The 18471-nt window shown below is 37.7% G+C and overlaps 4 protein-coding genes across 7 annotated transcripts in view; 2 read left to right on the top strand and 2 right to left on the bottom strand.

Annotated features, from left to right (window-relative positions):
• LOC110376435 (myosin-I heavy chain) overlaps positions 1–8851 on the top strand; it is a 71729-nt gene extending 62878 nt beyond the window's left edge. For all 4 annotated transcript variants that reach the window (XM_064039652.1, XM_064039653.1, XM_064039650.1 and 1 more), the window contains 9 exons: positions 125–293; positions 466–651; positions 1038–1223; positions 3600–3807; positions 4198–4330; positions 4744–4879; positions 5175–5417; positions 5559–5762; positions 5914–8851. In XM_064039652.1, the coding sequence (XP_063895722.1) occupies positions 125–293; positions 466–651; positions 1038–1223; positions 3600–3807; positions 4198–4330; positions 4744–4879; positions 5175–5417; positions 5559–5762; positions 5914–6018 (1570 nt within the window). In that variant the 3' untranslated portion in view covers positions 6019–8851. The remainder of the gene's footprint in view (positions 1–124; positions 294–465; positions 652–1037; positions 1224–3599; positions 3808–4197; positions 4331–4743; positions 4880–5174; positions 5418–5558; positions 5763–5913) is intronic.
• LOC110376434 (DNA-directed RNA polymerase II subunit RPB7) lies at positions 8842–10729 on the bottom strand. The gene is made up of 6 exons (XM_049848553.2): positions 10570–10729; positions 10383–10492; positions 10143–10302; positions 9779–9829; positions 9126–9263; positions 8842–8950 (listed from the first exon to the last, which is right to left on the bottom strand). The coding sequence occupies exons 1-6, from the start codon at positions 10579–10581 to the stop codon at positions 8900–8902; spliced, it is 522 nt and encodes a 173-aa protein (XP_049704510.1). The 5' UTR covers positions 10582–10729; the 3' UTR covers positions 8842–8899.
• Positions 10730–11665: 936 nt separating this feature from the next.
• Positions 11666–16631, top strand: Rab8. The gene is made up of 5 exons (XM_021334886.3): positions 11666–11859; positions 12114–12174; positions 12624–12828; positions 13556–13696; positions 16005–16631. Exons 1-5 carry the CDS (start codon positions 11736–11738, stop codon positions 16107–16109), a joined length of 636 nt encoding a protein of 211 aa, XP_021190561.1. The 5' UTR covers positions 11666–11735; the 3' UTR covers positions 16110–16631.
• A 29-nt stretch (positions 16632–16660) lies between these two features.
• Positions 16661–18466, bottom strand: LOC110376419 (uncharacterized). Its single transcript, XM_021334884.3, has 5 exons — positions 18273–18466; positions 18146–18205; positions 17894–18067; positions 17668–17811; positions 16661–17199 (listed from the first exon to the last, which is right to left on the bottom strand). The coding sequence occupies exons 1-5, from the start codon at positions 18339–18341 to the stop codon at positions 16837–16839; spliced, it is 810 nt and encodes a 269-aa protein (XP_021190559.1). The 5' UTR covers positions 18342–18466; the 3' UTR covers positions 16661–16836.
• Positions 18467–18471: the final 5 nt, after the last annotated feature.

Genomic DNA, 18471 nt, shown 5'->3' on the forward strand with positions numbered 1-18471 from the left:
CGTCGCATTTATCGATCGGGCGCTCAGTCAATTCCTTACTTTATACATAGATTTTACGCTCTTTCAAATTCTGTAAATTTTACTAAGACTAAGGTTGAAGACTAAGAAATGTCGTGATTCTTAGATTAAGTAAGCACCGTCTGGAGAAGATGCGGCTGGACATAGCAGCAGAGAGTCAGGGTGAGAGCTACAAGAACTTCCCGGCCGGCTACTGGTGCTGGTCGCGCACGCTGCCGCACAGCCTCACCAAGCTCAACGAGGCCGAGGAGGTCGCCGCCATGCAGATATTTAAGGTAATACTCTATATTAACAACAACTGGTAATACAGCAACATTATTTTGTGAATTGAATTTTTAGGTTGCAACACTTCAAAAAAAAAGTTCAAATGTGTACCCTATTTTGAGTCCTTCGTATGATTTATTTTTCGAGGTTTAAAATTAACTCAACAATTTGTCCCATCACCAGGACATAATGAGCCACGCGGGCCTAAGTGCGAACCCAGAGGGTAGCAGCACAAACTTGGCGAACAACAACAGCGGCACACACGAGGCCGACAGCGACGACCGCGTGGCGCTGGCGCAGGCGCTGCTGCAGCGCTGTCTGCAGAAGGACACGCTGCTGTGCGAGCTGTACATGCAGCTCATCAAACAGGTGCGTCACACTGTATGTCACGAGCTCGGGAACAACAACAACAATACTGCATAACATGACTCATGACTTTGATTATCCGTCACGACAGCCAAAGATGTAGAAATGACAGCAGCACGTGAATCGAAAGGCACATAAAATTCTGGACACCGTTTCAATACAATTTTTCCCTTCACTTGCCTTTCAAAACACGGATAAATACGTTGTTATGATATTCAATTCTGATAACATGTACATTTCAATATTGTAAAAAAAAAGGCTAAGTGCAATGTATTTATTATTTAAAAAAATAGGCAAAATGAATTGTAGATCTTAAAAATAAGTATAATGTTCAGTTCTCTAAACAAAACCTTTTTTTGATAAACTTCATACTTAATTTGATTCCTCAGACGACGGAGCACCCGGAGCCGTCGTCGCGCGTGTCGGCGCGGCACTGGGCGCTGCTGTGCGCGGCCGTGGGCGCCGCGCTGCCGCCCGCCAAGCCGCTGCGCCGCCTGCTGCTCGCGCACCTGCGCTACCGTGGCACCGCGCTGCATGCCGGCGAGGAGGGCAAGTTCGCGAGGCGGGCTGAACAGGTACTTACATAAAACTATAGATTAATACAATTTGGACTGGGATTGGTGACGCTGAACATGTTACGACACCATATGACCTAAATGGCTTAAATATTTGGATTATATATGTTTCGTGACGCTGAATCTGTTTGACCAGATATCCTTGATTTGAAGACTTTGGAGACGGTGTGTAAAATGGCCTTTGCAAGGCGTCTTGAAATCGCGATGTGTCAAAATTTTTACTCAAATCTTGTGTGAAACGGGTCATTTTTATGTGGACACTGAAGTTACCTAACCATAATACTACAAACTGTTTTTCCTCTTGACTGAGCAGTGGTAACACATGGTATCTAATAATAAATGTTAATATTGATATTATGTAGTATAGATGTCACGTCTAATTGTGCTTTCAATAATACACATTAAAAACCGAAGGCGTTAATTACAGCCTAAAATGTGTCGCTTTATACTCACCAAACGCTTTGCTTTGATTGGTTGCTCAACAGATAGCCCATTGGCCCTCCTACCATCCCTTACACCAACCAGCTTACAATGCTGTGCCCAGTGGCCACCATCCCTTCTGTAAATATTATCACTTCGACGTCTGACGCAAACGCATACACGTGCCGTAAGGCGGTAAGAACACACACCACATTTTATATGGGTAACCGAGGACTATCTATAAGGAACTAAGATTATAAAGTACTGCATATTTTGTGTAGCTACAAAATATAGCCGAAACAGTGGCGGATTTACCAATAGGCCAAGTAGGCCAGTGCCTAGAGCGGCAGATTTAGAGGGGCGGCAAATTTAGCAATTTTTTACAGGTTTTTTTTTTTATAATTGAGTATTTGAGTAAACAATCCATATATAAATAAATGATTAATAAACGCAAAATTAATAAACTGTAATATATCGGGTGTGTCGTTCCTAATCACATTAAATCCTATCACACATACTTTATGATATTCTATGGCGAATTGTAAAAAATATATCCTAATCCATTCAGAGGTTTAGCCACTGGAGTTATTTTTCGTTTTCATAATTTACAACATCATGTGTAAAGCAGAGATGAAGTTAGGAGTATCGAATGTTTTGATCAGTTGACAGCTGTCAGTTTTCAAGGGAGAATTTCTGTTGTTTGTAATGACTGACTTTTATATGGTGTTCTAATTTTCGCACGTTTTTATTCTATTAACTTTGTTTGAAAAATGCCTTTTTTTTATTTTTACGTATTTTTCTTTTTTCTTTGTGTTAATCAACATATATTAACCAGTATATTAACGCATTTCATTTAATGTGATTATGAACGACACACCCGATATACTTAGGTACTTACGTGATCATGAATTTTAAAATATTCTAATAGAGTTTCAATAAAAATAAAATAAAAAATCCGCTCTCTTCGCTCGCGCTTTTTTCATCATTCCTGGTTTGTTCTGCGCTCTTTGAGTCGCACAAAAAGTTAAAGCACCGAAGTAGCAAAAACAACTGACGCTCTACACTGACGATTTCTAAGCTGTTTATGAGGTGGAGGACTTTTGGAGTATTTTTGTGTTCCAAGACTCAAAAAATTTCGCGCTCGGTGCGCTCGCGCCTTTCACTTGACAGTGACTATTTTCTGATTTCTTTAGATATTATTGCGTCCCAAACATCAATAATTTCGCGCTCGCTACGCTCGCGGCTTCTTCTCTTTACAGTGCTTTTTTCCACTCTTCTTTGGGTAGGTATTTGTGTGTCCCAAAACTAAAAAAAAATCGCGCTCGCTTCGCTCGCGACTTTTTCACTTTACGGCGGTTTTTTTTTACTCGTTTTGGTACAAAATTATTGAGTTTTTTACATTTGTCGTTTTGTTTTGGGGGGGGGGGTACTCAATAGTAGTACAGAGGTTTTACGCTTCAAAGTCGCTGACATATAAACTTGTTAACATTAAACTCTTCGGTACATAGAGGCTTACAAAAATAATCTAGTAACTGACAGAAATATCATTAGAGGCGGCAAAAATTGAATGGCCTACTAGCGGCAAGTTTGTAAATCCGCCACTGAGCCGAAAAATACTAATTTAAACTCAATAATATTAACATTTATTTACACAACCAAGCAGCTTTATTAAGACGCATGTTCGACACTCTTACGCTCTCATTCTTATTCTCTTGCCAAGAAGAGAATAAACATATTATTCCTTTTTAAAGAAAAAATTATAAATCAGTACTCATAAAAACTCAAAGAATTCGACATGGTCACCTGGTTGGAGCAGCTTTCAACTGGATGGCATGCTGTTAAGCATCTCTATTTTACATGAACTGACTGCTAAACTGACCTTTACAACCTACACTTATTTACCAGCGATCACCCATAAAAAATATCTAGTATTTTCAAGTATATTATCTCCACCAGGTGGCACTAAGCATAGCTCAAGTGCCGCGTCGTCTAGGCGCGCCATCCAAAGAGGAAGTGCTCTGCGCAGCCGCACGACGTCCCATGCACGTTCGAGTGTTGCTATTGGACGGCAAACAGCACGGGCTCGTGTTCGGACCCGCCGCTACGGCAGACCATCTCGTCGCCATGTTGCGGGAGAAGATCGGACTTAGTGATGCTGCTACAGGTACCTAATACAATTACGATGTGAAATAAATAAAATAAAACTACTCCCTTATGCACAACCCCCACGTACTACAAAGATTTATGTATCTCGCGATTTATGTCTCCTATGTATCTCGCTCTAATTCCATTATTATTTTTTTCTATTTTATGTAACCCCCTGATAAACTTCCCTTAAACTCGTACACTTCCTTAAGACTCTCGCATATGTACTCTGAAGATTTCTCCTATAAACTCTCCCTCCACGCTCCCCCATCTATCCCTCCCTATGTAATCGTGCTAAATACCCCTCCCTATGTAATCGTCCTACATACTCCTCCCTATGTTCTTCCCCTCACCGCCTATAAACTGCTTAGTGCGGTTAGTCTATATTGAACTCTGGGTGTTCCTACAGGTTACGCGCTGTACGAGGTGTGCGCGAACTCGACGCCGGCGGGCGCGGGCGAGCGTGCGCTGGCGGGCAGCGAGCGCGTCGGAGATGTGCTCGCCAGATGGGAGAAGGCGGGAGCCACTGCTGCTGCTTGCAGGTACTTTAATCATTTCTTGCTAGTTCTAAATTGTTTTTTGTTTGTCCTGTACAGTATAGAGCATTGAAAAAGAGGGAGAACAAGAGAGAGCACGTAGCAGAAGAAAATATGCAAGAATGGATAAGGTCTATTCTAAGGTCCTTTTCCATTCTTGGAGTGTCTGAAAGTTGTGTGTGAAAAAGTGATGAAATACATGACACAGGAAATATGTTAACTAGGTATAGAGCGAGAGATCTGGATGGAGCGGGAGAGAAAGACCAAAGAAAACAAATGATGGATTGTCAGAGGAAGGGAGTGAATGTTAATATGTCTAGTGACAGAGGGGAATTTGAGCCCCTAATAAAATTGGAAGGAAGAAGAGTGTTCTAGAAAGAGCTTTCAAAGTCAATAATGATCCTGATATGTTTACGTAGGCTGGTATTCAAGAAGCGCCTGTTCCTGGGCGAGCGGCCGCTGCAGACGTCGTGCGCGGCCGAGATGGAGCTGCTGTACTACCAGGTGCTGCACTCCGTGCGACACGACCGACTGCCCATCGAGACTGACGAGGCTGTGAGTGTTTTGCCTTATGTCTTGTATGTTAAATTGGAGGGATTTGTTGGCGTTATGGTATGGCGTTTATCTTTAATAATGGTCTTGCGATGAAAATGGTAGGTTGCGCTATTTAACTACATATTTAACGTAACCGTAACCAAAAACTTCGTCAATTTAACTTATGGTCACCGGATAACCAAACTAAAGCCAGCCAGCCATGATAGCGTAGTAACCATGCCATGCCTTAGTCTGATCAAGCCTTCATTCATGTTCGACCAAGATGTTCAAGCTAATAAATGGTTTCGGCACTTAGGTGATGCTAGCAGCCCTGCACGCTCAAGTAGTGAAGGGCGAGTGCGCGGGCGGCGGCGAGGAGTGCGCGGCGGCCGCCAGCGCCGTGCTGCCGCCGCGGCTGGCGCAGCCCGCGCTGCCGGCGCCCGCCGTGCGCCTGCACCACCTGGCGCTGCGCGGGACTCCACCCGCCGCTGCTATGCAGAGAGCCCTCACGCTCGCCTCGTCCTGGCCGCTCACCAGGGCTACCATATTTGATGTCATGGTATGTAATGAACAAGTTCTAAATCGCAAATTCGACGCATTGTCAATAAACAGGCGATTTTTTGTGGGTTTTTCGTTTTCACATTTTTTACTATGTTTTTCCCCTTGCCGTTTTGTTGTAACCTTGTCTATCCGTGTACAGCAATCGTTCACATCGAACTGGCCGCGTGCACTGTGGCTGGCGGTGGACGCGCGCGGGCTGACGCTGCTGCGGCGCGGGTCCCGCGCGGCGCTGGTGTCGCACGACCACGACCAGCTGCTCGCCGTGTCGCCCGCGCCGCGCGCGCTGCTGCTCGTCACGCGCGCCGAGCGCAAGCACGCCAAGCTCGTGCTCTCTACTGAACAGGTATGTGTCTGACGCTGACCACGACCAGCTGCCCGCTAGATGCGATGGATGTGCCCATAACCTATTCTGGAGGGCTGCTGGATCCAAACCTCGTCCGAATAATGTCCTTTCTTGTATTGTCCATTTGAAAATAATTGTACTTGTCACGCAGGCGTACCAGATCGCGACGCTGATCAAGGACTACATCGAGGCAGTGCGCGGGCCGGTGTCGCCCGCGGTGCCGGTGGCCGGCGACGCGCCGCCCGCCGCCTCGTGACACCCGGCCGCCTAGTGCCAGTGCTTCCACGTCAGGCGCTGAGCGACTCGCCAGCACGCTCCGGACCTTCGACGGCGACCGAACCACACGCGACACGTGATTCGACAACATCGATCTCGACTATAACCATCTCGGACTTCAAAAATTCAATCGATTCAACAATCTATAAAGTACTTAAAATTTCGATTGTAAAACACAAGTTCGAGACGTTCAAATTATGTATTTAATTCGAGTCTTCCACTCAACTTTGAGTTCAACCTAATAATCACGCTACTGTCGTAGCTAATTTTAATAAACGTTGGTACTACTCCAAAGATGCGTTAAATAGTCGTCTGTTCTGGACGACAACTACGTGCCCTTGGAGTGTCAATCTCGCTCGAACAAGGTAAGGAATGCCGGTCACAGGAGGTGGATGTTGAGTGATCAGGTAATGGATGTGAATGCGGAAGGCATTAGCTCAAGTGTCACAAGCGCGGCGGCAACGCACGCGCGTGTTTATTTACTTTATATTACAATTTAGTTAAATGTCATAGTGAATGAATAAGCGTTTACTACACAACAGGTCTGATCTAGTGGTGTTCGGTTTTGAGTGACAGTAAGGACGATTTCAGTTGCAGGAAAGACGGGGAAGCAAAAAATTAAATTAATCCACATACATTCATAGTCAATAAATAAATCAATTTTAACCACTATCATTATAATAGTTGTTATATTCCGATCTATAAATTCTTCAAAGTAAAATTATTGCCAGTATTATTACTGTTAAAGTGTTAGAGTAAATGTTGCAGTTAGGCGTATTGAACGTTGATGTTAAGATTTATCCGGTAGATAGTAATGAATCTTATTCCCCTGTAGTCTTTGATCATGTTACATCTTGGTGTATTGACATTTTTCAACTATAAGTGTTTGATGTGAACCCTGAACTAGATAAAATGTCGATACATAAGGCCAAGCCAACCCACTGTAAGTCATTCTATTGATGTATTCTAATATATCGTTGTTGTAGATGATACTATACGAAATAATGACTAGTTGATGATACAGTCGACTGGAGTAACACCACAAGAAGTGTTATGTGACAGAATTTTCCATTGCAAATAGGGATATAATATATTGCAAGTGTGTGACTGTATTCACGTATGCACTTAAATGTTGATATTCTTACTTCATTGGACTGTACCACCACCAATATAATACCTGCTAGCGTTTCAGATTCCTACTGTAATGTATCCTACCTTACTTGCTCCAAATATCTTCCCAGTAGATATTAATTCTATGTAAAATTATATACTTTGTTTAGAGTCTGCCTGTAATGCATATTTTATCCTGAACACTTATTTTGTGCCTTGTATAAAGCTGACATAATGATGCTGATTAGCAGCCTGCGAATCTCTATAAATTGTATTTATCAATTGAAATAATGAGTTATACCATGTTATAGCTATCAGCATACATTATTAGGCGCATTAAATTCAGTGAGCGATTTGTGCAAATTTATTGTGACTGCAAAATAATTACTGATTGTTTCAAATTATAACTTCTATCGCATATTACACTATATTGCACAATGTTATGTCTCAATATTTTATTATAATAAAAAAATATATTTGGTATAGTAGAGATAATTGGATGTAAGAAATTTTCTTTGTTACTAACATTAGGTTATGTGGACGCTACGGATTCTCTTCCTTAATAGAGAAGGTTTGAATTGTATGCAGAACATTTCGACTATTGTTGGCATGATCACTGTTGCAAGAAGTATAGACAATAACCAAGAGACTGCCAAACGGTATAATAGGATCATCCAATGATGAATAGTTGACTGCTTTCAATTAAAAAATATAAAGGAATAGAATCGACAGCGCCTTAGTTTGAGCAAAGATATTCCATATGTAAATAGACATAATTACTCAATATCAATGTCTTTACCTCGTTCTTGTATAATTATAATAGACACACGTGTTAATTTTAGACTTTTTTGGTGCTTAGATATCCAGAAGTTGCTTAGCTTGTGTTTCTGATCTCATATTTGAGTATTATTTATTTAGATGCCATATTTTGATTTACGAGCAATATTTGATTAGGTTCTATTTATTTTTAATTATGTATTTTGATAACTTGTATATAATTGGTAAACCAAAGACTTTGAATCGTCCCTTTGGATATTTTTTATCTTTTATGAATTCTGATTAGACATTTGTAAATAATTATAGACATAGCATACTCATTGACGTGAAATTCTCGTAATATCATAGAGGCTGAAATTATATTAAATTATTGGAACATTTGGCATTCGGTATGTTTTGGCTTCTGACTTATGTAAGTCGACTATTTAATATTATTAATTAAATACTAACACTTGGATGTATTCAACACGATTTATCAATTCGACACACGTGATTAGGACAGCATGGACCGACTTTTGAATATTTTCCGAAACAAAAAAATAATGTTGGATAAATATTGCAATATTCTTCTACATAGAATTTAAAAACTACAAAAACTATTAAAGTTGTCGGTAGGAACAGTAATTTGCCATCTTTGTTGTGCTAATCATGTGTGACTACTAACATTGAGCACTAATCTGTAGACAATATTTCAAATTGTAATTGTTTCTAATAGAAGTAAGTTTTAACGTAATATAGGATAATGAATGTCAGTGAAACATCGACAAGCACACAGAACTACGTGTTTCATCGTGTACCACCACACATACTGCCCAAATAGACTGAAGGTGTCCAAATATTTTATCATTTTTGATGGATTGTTTTTGTTACATTGTGTATGGAATTTTACCCTATTATTTGAATGCCAAATAAATGATTACAAAGTGCTTTACTGGTTTTATTTGTAAAAAGTCTTGTACACTTATTTATAGAATTCACTGTGTCACTAATCCTAGGTAATCGTCCATCAATGTCCCAATGGCGAACTGAAAAAGAAAACATATGACAATCATAAATGCAATTTGTGTTATTCAGAGTGTGTATCACGTGCAACAGCTGAATGGTTTTTGAAAAACATGGCAGCAATACATACATATACCATCAGAATAGTAGAAACAATTTCTTTACATGTGGGTAAAAGAGTTTATAAATAATGCTTACAATGCCAGCAGCATCAACTCTGGTGCCCACTATCTTTAGTCTGATGACATCCTCTTCCTGTATGACGTTGTCTTCCTGCTTGCTCTTGTAACATGGGGGGTTCACGTTCGGACAGAACTCCATGTCCGCCGGAATTGACTGAAATACAATGTTTATATATTAGTCACCATTCATCCTCCGAGCCTTTTTCCCAATCATGTTGGGGTCGGCTTCCATCTAACCAGATTCAGCTGAGTACCAGTGCTTTACAAGAAGCGATTGCCTATCTGACCTCCTCAACCCAGTTACCCAGGCAACCCGATACTCCTTGGTTAGACTGGTGTCAGACTTACTGGCTTCTGACTACCCGTAACGACTGCCAAGGATGTTCAATGACAGCCAGGACCTACAGTTTAACGTGCCGTCCAAAATACAGTCAATGGTGTCTAAGAAATACTTAGAAAGTACATACAAACTGTTGCATTGGTACTTGCCTGACCTGGGATCGAACCTGCGCCCTCATACTTGAGAGGCTGGTCCTTTACCCACTAGCCCACCACAACTTTTATATATTAGTCACCATTATGCCTGCCATATCATACTATGTACCTATTTTCAGGATAAAGTATTATAAAAATTATGTATTTATAAATTATTGTTGATCAAACACTTACATGATGTGAGATAAAACAGCTTAGTGGTCCTATATGTGCAAACATTCCAACCTGAAAAAAAACATGTCAATCAATTCAATAATAATTAATCCATATCAGTTGTCAGCTAGAGCAGCTACTCTCATTAATAAGATCAGCCAGCTGCAAAGAACATATACAGTGCACAAAGCATTTGTACAGACACAAGTGCACAGTAGCTGCACTGTGCGACTATTAGACCAATGAGGGAGTTACTAGCATAGCAAGCATGATACATACTCGCTAGACAAGAGTAAAGTGGGTAGAAGATACTGTTATTAGCTGTTAATCAACTGTTATAGTCAAATAAACAAAGAAGTTACATGAAGAGCCAATAATTAAATACCTTATTAACTTGTGTGACAATAGCATCAAGTACTTCTCCCTTGAATGGCCGGAACACGATTGCCTTATACTTAACAGGATAAACTACAAAACCCTGCCCCGGCTGAATTAGACCTGCACCTATACTATCTATTGCAGTTACTGCTATCACGAAACCATATCTGAGAACAGAGAACAGGTCAAACTTCACAATTTTGTTCAACATAACCTAACTTCAGATTAGTTTAAGTTTCTAACTTACTTTCCAGTACAAGTGCCCTCAACTTCAGTATATAACTTCTGTTTTACGATGTCTAATAATTGTGGTCCAAAATAACGAGGATGCAGTAGAATTTCGTGTTCTAAAGATATCTGAAACATTTGTTGATGAAATAAATCAACAGTTCAAAACAGAGCAAGTTATTTGTGATAGAGCGTTAGCCACTTACGTGATAAAACATTGTTGAATTGAAGTATATGCTCTTAGATTCAAATCTTCACTTCATGATACAATATTTAAAATAAAATGAATAGTTTGCAATCAAAACAAATAATTCTCAAGTAACGAAGCGTCTCACGGCGGCTATGATCGCTATAACCTGTCAAGTGTCATTTATTGTGACGTTGACAAATTCCTGCTTGTCTTGACTGACAGTACAAAATTAAGTCAGGGATGTAGACTGGTGAAATAAATAGCAACTGTATTGGTCTACGTATGACTAAATGGTAATTTACTTAGCTAGTTTGATCAACCGGTGCGGGGCGGGAGAGCCATGTGCCTTGTCTTCTTCTCTGCCATAGTCTGATAAAGGTATAAAATATTCGTACGTACGGCAGTCATTACTATTTGTTGCGTTGCCTTACTAAACAAATACTTACAGACTTCTACGCATTAGCAGCTCCGAACGGCTAAAGGCTGTAAGCGGCTGGAACATTAAAAAGAATTTTGTAAGGCTGTTTTTTGCCTATTTATTAGAGAGTATTCTCAACGTTACAAAGTTTTGCATTGTCAAACAAATTAATCCTAGCGGAAAAGAACTTTTATGAGTAGGTGGGTTCGTTTCCAGGTCAGGCAGGCAAGCACCAATCCAGCTTCTCAAAGTTTGTAGGTGTTTCCTGAGTAAATATATCTTGGACACCAGGCTGATTAAAAGTAAAGCTTAAAGGAAAACATCTTGAGGAAATCTGAATCAATCTTACTCTGTGTGAGAAGTGGCCTATGTCTTTGACCATCTGTGAGACGGTAAAAAGCACTGACCTCTATATTTACCACTAAATATAGAGTGTAAATATAGAGGTCAGTGGTAAAAAGACTTATGATGATAAATAATGATGTTAAAATTCAAATAAGTAAACTAAAATAACATACTTTTGTCCTGTTAATGTTTAAAAACAGCTCAGTATTGACTCAAAATGAAAAAACGTAGATTTTTTTTTTAAAAGACTTTCTATTTATCATCTTCATCTGTAAGGTCATATAAAAAGATCGATTTGAGTTCTCTCCTTAAAATCGATTGCGATATTACACAACCATTACTTGACAACACTAGTGATTAGTCAAAAATGCCAAATGAATGGCAGACCTATGTGTATCGTAATCAGATTGTTGTAAAAAATGGCAAAAACTTACGATTATTTATTTAAATTACTTTTGATAGGCGATTCTGGAGTGGGAAAAACATCTATTTTATTCAGATTTTCAGAAGATGCTTTCAACATTTCATTTATATCAACAATTGGTGAGTACTTTGATTCAAGTCTTTATATCAAAGGTTATTGTCAGATAATTTTTTACGTATATTGTCATGGAATAGGATTTTTTGCTTCCATGTCCATTGTGTCTATTTTTTATCGTTAAACATATTTATGGCGGATAGGGCGCGGCGCCTCGATAAATGGAGCCCTTATCGAATTAAATGAATCGAGAGTTTATGACATCATACACACTAATTAATTAGTTGACTCCCGAATAACTGTGGACTGTTGGTTTCAGGTATCGACTTTAAAATTCGTACAATAGATCTTGATGGGAAAAAAGTAAAATTACAAATATGGTGAGTTGATTCAAGTTGTATCTTTGTGTTCGTTTTTTTTTGTAAGACAGTGGTGTTACGAGGCGCGGTCAACTTAAAGCTAGCAGCCAGTTTTGCAATCATAAATGAGTAATGAGGCTAGCACAATGTACCCACTTCCTTTCTTCTGCCTATCAACACAATGGCTCATGCTGTTGTTCTGTAAGTCATTCATTGAACAAAACAAGTATTTACATTTGCACTGCAATTTGTCTCATAGTCATGTTTGACCTATGTTTATGTGATAAAACACTACTTTATTACATTTTTTTTATGTGATAATAATGCAAATATGGAAATAATTCAGTGTTATTATTGTGTCAAATAAATAATTTATTGTGTGGGTGATGATAATATAATGAACAATAAACAATTATGTTATAAATCCTTACTAAGAAATGTCTACTTAAAGTTAAAATATTGTGTTCCAGGGACACTGCAGGTCAAGAAAGATTTCGTACAATTACAACAGCATATTACCGCGGTTCCATGGGCATAATGCTGGTTTACGATGTTACAAATGAAAAGAGTTTTGAAAATATAAAGAATTGGATCAGGAATATTGAAGAAAATGCCAGTGCTGATGTTGAAAAGATGATTCTTGGAAACAAGTGTGATTTAGAGGCTAAGAGACAGGTAAGAACTAAATCAGTATTGTTTTCTAACTGCATTACACAATAATAAACTTCTGTCCTTTGGGTTGCCCATAAACGTTGTATTTGCAAGAACTGAGAAAATACAGCCTATACACTATTTCAGTTATTGTTTTCCATTATTATAAGCTTGCTAAAATCCAACTATATTGATAAACATTCCAAACTTGAAAAATGACTTACTATATTATGTATACCTACATAGAATCTGCTACCAAGTAAACCACTTGCTTGTTCATTGTCAGAGGTCATTGAACCATTAAAAAGTATAATATGTCACTGCTCAGCTGAATTTGAGTTTGCTCTGCTTTTTCACTTTGTTTCAAACTCAATAGATGTAGAATAAAATATCATTATCCTATTATTCATGTTTTAAAGCAGATCATTATTGAACAGGATAGTAGATAATAAAATTAAATATCTATATTTCAAATACTAGAATGTAATAATTCCATGAAAGTAATATGGTTTTCCTACTGTTTGAGTACTAATGTGTTATCAATAATGTTATGTTGGTAATGGATTTGATAAGTGGTAAATATAACTGCAAATGTTACAATCACACTCATGAGTCATAGTTTTGTGCTTTATCTTCATGGTTAATGAACATGATAACAAGAACCGGGGATTAACTGAGAGCAAGTCAAGCTAACAAGTCAGTTACATTCTTAAATTCAATCAAGCAACTAACATTGTCTTTATCATTTTAGGTATCAAAAGAAAGAGGTGAACAATTAGCCGTAGAATACCAGATTAAATTTATAGAAACATCAGCAAAAGACTCCTTAAATGTAGAGTCAGCGTTTTATACCCTAGCAAGAGATATCAAGGCCAAGATGGAGAAGAAACAGGTATGCAGACAGTACACCTTATACAGTAATACATTTAGAATAGTATACATTTATTATGATAGGCACAAGAAACATATGACCATAAAAAAATATAGTCTCTGCCTAGTATGGTAGTAAAAAGTGAATTGAATAAAACAAATAAGTCCATATTGGAGATGTTAGTCATAGAACACTCTGAAAGAAAGGATTGTTTACTATAAATTAATCCCTTTCCCTTATGTGTGAGTGACAAGCTCTGCCAAATATTTACACACATGCACACACACCACTCAACTTGTGCCATTTTAGTACAATACCAATTGCCAAGTATGTTTAAGAGAAACTTAACAGATGATTATTAATGACGAATTCACATCACACGAAATATGCTTGGTAGTAAGCAAGTCTGACCCTATTTATTTATGTTCAATTGTTACAAACTGAATTCTTACTAGCCAAGAAAAAAAATATGTATGTACTATGGGCATGTTTTGTCATTCAATGTTGCGCTGCATACAATGTAAAATAAGGCTTGATATGAGTAGCCTTGTCAAGTGGATGATGCAGCTGTCAAACACAAATGCAGCTCAGAATTACTGATACATCAACATCAGATTATCTTTGTTTGAATTGGTGATTCATTAATAATATAATTACATGTGAGATAATAATTAAATACCTCAATTACTTCTAATTCTGCAAGTTTCTTTTTTTTTGCATAAAAAGCTAATACTGAAAAATATAATGTTGTATAATAAAATATGCTAAGTAGTTACATCCTCAGCAGAGCTGTAACACTTTCACCGAATATACCGCATTACTTACATTGGTGTGTGTGTAACAATTGAATCAAGGCCTTATTCATAAGTGTGGACTATTTGTGATCTTGCTCACCACCTACTGAATAAATTATTATGATGACTACCCAGTCTAAATATGTGTAAATGTGGAATTTGAATTAGTTAGCCCTATTTATTGAAGTTGGCTCGTACTTAAGTTTATTGTACATCTCCCTTCCTTGTCTAAATTGTTTACCCCAGTGTATTTAATTTTACTCCATGTGTCAGTACTTCCCATAAGTTTAGGAAACTACAAACGTTAATGGAAAATGATTGTTAGCACTAGTTTATTAATTGTAGAGGTACAACCTACATACATACTTAATTCGTTCAAACTTTGCTGACCCTGACAATATGATTGCGATCGCGATCGTTATAACAACCTAATTATCGGCTCAATAGTTGATGTAATAGACTTGAGCACGTATTAGTTTGTCTTTCATGATACCTATGTATTGATATTTTGTTCTTCCGCCTTATAAATAACTTCTTTTGTTTCATGCATCTCTTTACGAAAACAGAAGGTAATGAATCCGAGTCTACGGTATCAGTTTTTTAACTGTCGTCTTTTTGTTCGCTTCTTAGTTAAAATTGCAGAATAAAAAACAAAATTGTTGAGTTTGACTAATTAGGCGCTCGTTTTTTGTTTCGCTGTATATGTATTGTGTATATTGCTGAGTATTCAAGAATAATTTTAGCTTCCAAACAAGTGCATGATGTTTATTTACATTGCGCTGTAATTTACTGCAGATTTGAGTAAAAGAAGTCTAGTTTTTTATTGGATAATAACCAGCCTTGCCCGACAAGACAGCTTAAAAATGAGTACCTACGTAAAAGATATAGGTAGAAGTAATTAATCACTACGTAACCGAGGTTAATGTTGTCTGTTAAGGCAGGTGTTTCTGTAATAAATTACTAGACAAAAGCAAGACTAAAAGTGCATAGTTTAAGGCAAATTGAATCTGGTATCGAAATCCATAAATTAAGACTTCCTATTTGCCCCAAATTATCACCTTTACCTACTAAAGTTTAAGTAAAACAATAGTCAGTTTTTAGAATTTATTAATATTGTTGAAGTGTATTCTTAATGTTTTTGTGTTGTTACCTTGAAGTGGCTTTGATTATTTTGTGCCATATCATTAAGCTATTTTGCCTTTAACATTATATACAACTTCCTTATGTTTATTTGATTTGCCAATATTTTCTAATATATCTGGAAAAAAACAAAAAAATTGTCTTCATGCAAATCGAATCCAAAAAATTCTGACAGATAAAGTTACTGATCTACCTAGATAATAAACGACAGCAATACATCAAATTTTCAGGTTGTAAGTTATTGGAATATATCAAATGCATCCACCATTTCATATATTCCATTGTATCATTATAACTTTTCATCTACTACGCTACGAGCAACTAACATGTCAGTTTTGTGCGAGCATGTCTTTAGGAATGATGTGCTCTGAACTAATGTGGAGTTGTGTATCCAGGAGGCGAGTAACCCGGCGGGCGCGAGGTCGGGCGCGCACCAGATCCGCGCCAACGAGCAGCAGCGCAAGCCCACGTCGTGGCTGTCGCGCTGCAGCCTGCTCTGACGGCGCCCCGCCGTGCCGCGCTAACACCCGCTCCATGTACAACGCGACCGACATCAACAAGTATTAAGGCCCACACACCGCCCTGCGCTCCGACTATCACTATGACGAATATCAGGATTGCCATCCAACAATGCCATACGGGACGCGTAGGGTTCCCCATCAACACCCACCAACTATATATTTTTCGATCTTTTTAATACTGGTGCGTCACTCCACAGGGGGATCAGACTTGCTTTTTGTATTTTTATATCCGCGATTATGATACCTACTTCGACGTTTAGTTGAAACGAAACAGTATTTTTCCGTAAATTACCTTGTACATTTGTTTACATTTGAAGTGACAATTTATTTTTATATTAGGGCGAAATTAAGGTGTTATAATACAACATTACAAATAATGGTTGGAAGGTTTATTTCAATAGATTGTTTAGCTGTACTTTTCCTTTTGCTATTTTAATTAAGATATATATTTTAATGTAATATATAATATTTAATTTGAATAAAGTGCTTTTTTACAAACAATGATTTAATTTAATCAAACTACATTTAGATAATTTTAACATTTTATTGCCAACATTATATATACAAAAGAGATGAACATTTAGGACACTTTAGTAAATGGAAGTATCACCTCTAGTCTCTTGAGTACCTAAATAATTACTTTTACCGTAATGCATTTGGTACAAACTAACTAGAATTTAATTAATAACGTTATAAATAAATGCTTTCATGTAGTTTGTACTTGCTTGGGAGGTGACCTGAAGGGCCGGAGAGCTAGTTTCTTGACTCCGCTGAAGATACCTTTTGAAGCTATCAATAAAACATGGGCCAGTTTTTTCGCTGATAGAGTTACAATGTCTGTGGTGACCTGTGATCCTTTTCTCCAAAACACTACATAAGCAGGTAAGGGTGGTAAATTTTCAGACCAGACACCATTGCGGAAGCTCTTCGCCCGTGCCTCAGCGGACAGTAAAGCTGGAGCCAATTTTGACTCAATTGTATTTTTCTTAAGGTTTTTGGGCACTGAAGCTGTGGCAAAACCAAGTTCTACTAGTCTTTCAGCGATATCCAGAGTCTCAGTAGTTTTTTTCTGAAAGTTTATAAGAAGAAATGTTATTTCTATGACTTAGTAGTTGGAATGAGAATTCATATGTTTTTATGTGTGGAAATCATCTTATACTTCAAAGAATAGTAACTTTATTGCATTAAACTGCTGATAAAATTGAGTGAGCCCCATTCGGTTCATTATTATCTTATCCAACAGTGAGTCTTACAGGCCCATACATACCAAAATCTCTTAATGACCTTGTTGCTTATCTGATAGTCTCAACACAACAATTTATTGTTTTGGTAGTATTAATCTATACAAGCAAATAGTATTGTATTCTACCACCAATAAGACTTCTTGCGACAGTACACTAAGATGGTTATCTTAGGTATTTAAATTAAAAATGTTATTTACTTAAATTGGAAACATTTAAAAATCAAATGTTCCCTTTAAATTTTATGTTAAGTGTAAAATTTACTACAAGAAAACATGAGTTTAAGATATAATTACCCTGTGTTGAGGTAAATGCAGCGACACACTGGAAAGCAGGTCATCATTGTCTCTTGCAATAAGTTTTAATGTTACTTTCTGACCTTTGGCCACACATTCCAGCCAGTTCACGGCATTCATACTTGCCACCTCTATTCCCCATAACTAAAAAAAAGATGATATAAATTAGTTTGGCACCTACCCAACTGGGCTAGATCAACACTATTATTGTAAACATAGTACTAACCTTGACTGGAAGAGGTGGTTTAGCAGAATGCCAAAGAGGTAAGTATATAGGGGCTCTGTGGTCCACTAAAACACGGAGTGGCGAGTGCTGCACACCAACAAAAGACCCTTGGAGCGTCTCATGCTTCCGAACAAAGTGGTCAGGAACAGTACTTGCTTTTGAGAACTTGCTAACCTAATTTAATACAAATATAAACGTTATTATGTAATATCATTATAATAATACTAAATAGAAGTTGAGGAAGTTACATACCGGACGAATTTTATGTATGGATACTGCTAATCCGGCTGTTGCAAGAGCATAAACAGCTATCTGTAAATTATAGTCAGGTGATAATCATCAGCAGTTTATTCAAGACATTTCTCTTAGTAGCACTTACGTTAACTCCACGATAGTCTTGTTTTAATAGATGGGTTATATTGTTAAAAAAACCTTCATTATCTGACATCTTTTTATTTTGTATATCAACTATTAAACATAATTTTCGTTATATTATCTCATCAATATTTTCAGTTTGAGATTTAGGAATTTGCTTTGAGAACTTTTCATACTTTGACATTTTGGGTTAAATGTTGCCA

Source organism: Helicoverpa armigera, chromosome 20 (assembly GCF_030705265.1).
Source record: "Helicoverpa armigera isolate CAAS_96S chromosome 20, ASM3070526v1, whole genome shotgun sequence".
In the NCBI taxonomy this organism is placed as follows: Eukaryota; Metazoa; Arthropoda; class Insecta; order Lepidoptera; family Noctuidae; genus Helicoverpa; species Helicoverpa armigera.

What these genes read in the sequence shown, in the direction of transcription:
- LOC110376434 (XM_049848553.2), bottom strand. An exon ending in GAGGGCACTTGTACTGGAAA is followed by an intron (nt 10,303 to 10,382) that starts GTAAGTTAGAAA and finishes CTCTGTTCTCAG; the next exon opens with ATATGGTTTCGTGATAGCAG. An exon ending in TTGTCACACAAGTTAATAAG is followed by an intron (nt 9,830 to 10,142) that starts GTATTTAATTAT and finishes GTTTTTTTTCAG; the next exon opens with GTTGGAATGTTTGCACATAT.
- Rab8 (XM_021334886.3), top strand. Translation starts at nt 11,736, where the DNA reads ATGGCAAAAACTTACGATTATTTATTTAAATTACTTTTGATAGGCGAT. An exon ending in TTCATTTATATCAACAATTG is followed by an intron (nt 11,860 to 12,113) that starts GTGAGTACTTTG and finishes TGTTGGTTTCAG; the next exon opens with GTATCGACTTTAAAATTCGT. An exon ending in ATTTAGAGGCTAAGAGACAG is followed by an intron (nt 12,829 to 13,555) that starts GTAAGAACTAAA and finishes TTATCATTTTAG; the next exon opens with GTATCAAAAGAAAGAGGTGA.
- LOC110376419 (XM_021334884.3), bottom strand. Translation starts at nt 18,341, where the DNA reads ATGTCAGATAATGAAGGTTTTTTTAACAATATAACCCATCTATTAAAA. An exon ending in AAGACTATCGTGGAGTTAAC is followed by an intron (nt 18,206 to 18,272) that starts GTAAGTGCTACT and finishes TATAATTTACAG; the next exon opens with ATAGCTGTTTATGCTCTTGC. An exon ending in CCATACATAAAATTCGTCCG is followed by an intron (nt 18,068 to 18,145) that starts GTATGTAACTTC and finishes GTATTAAATTAG; the next exon opens with GTTAGCAAGTTCTCAAAAGC.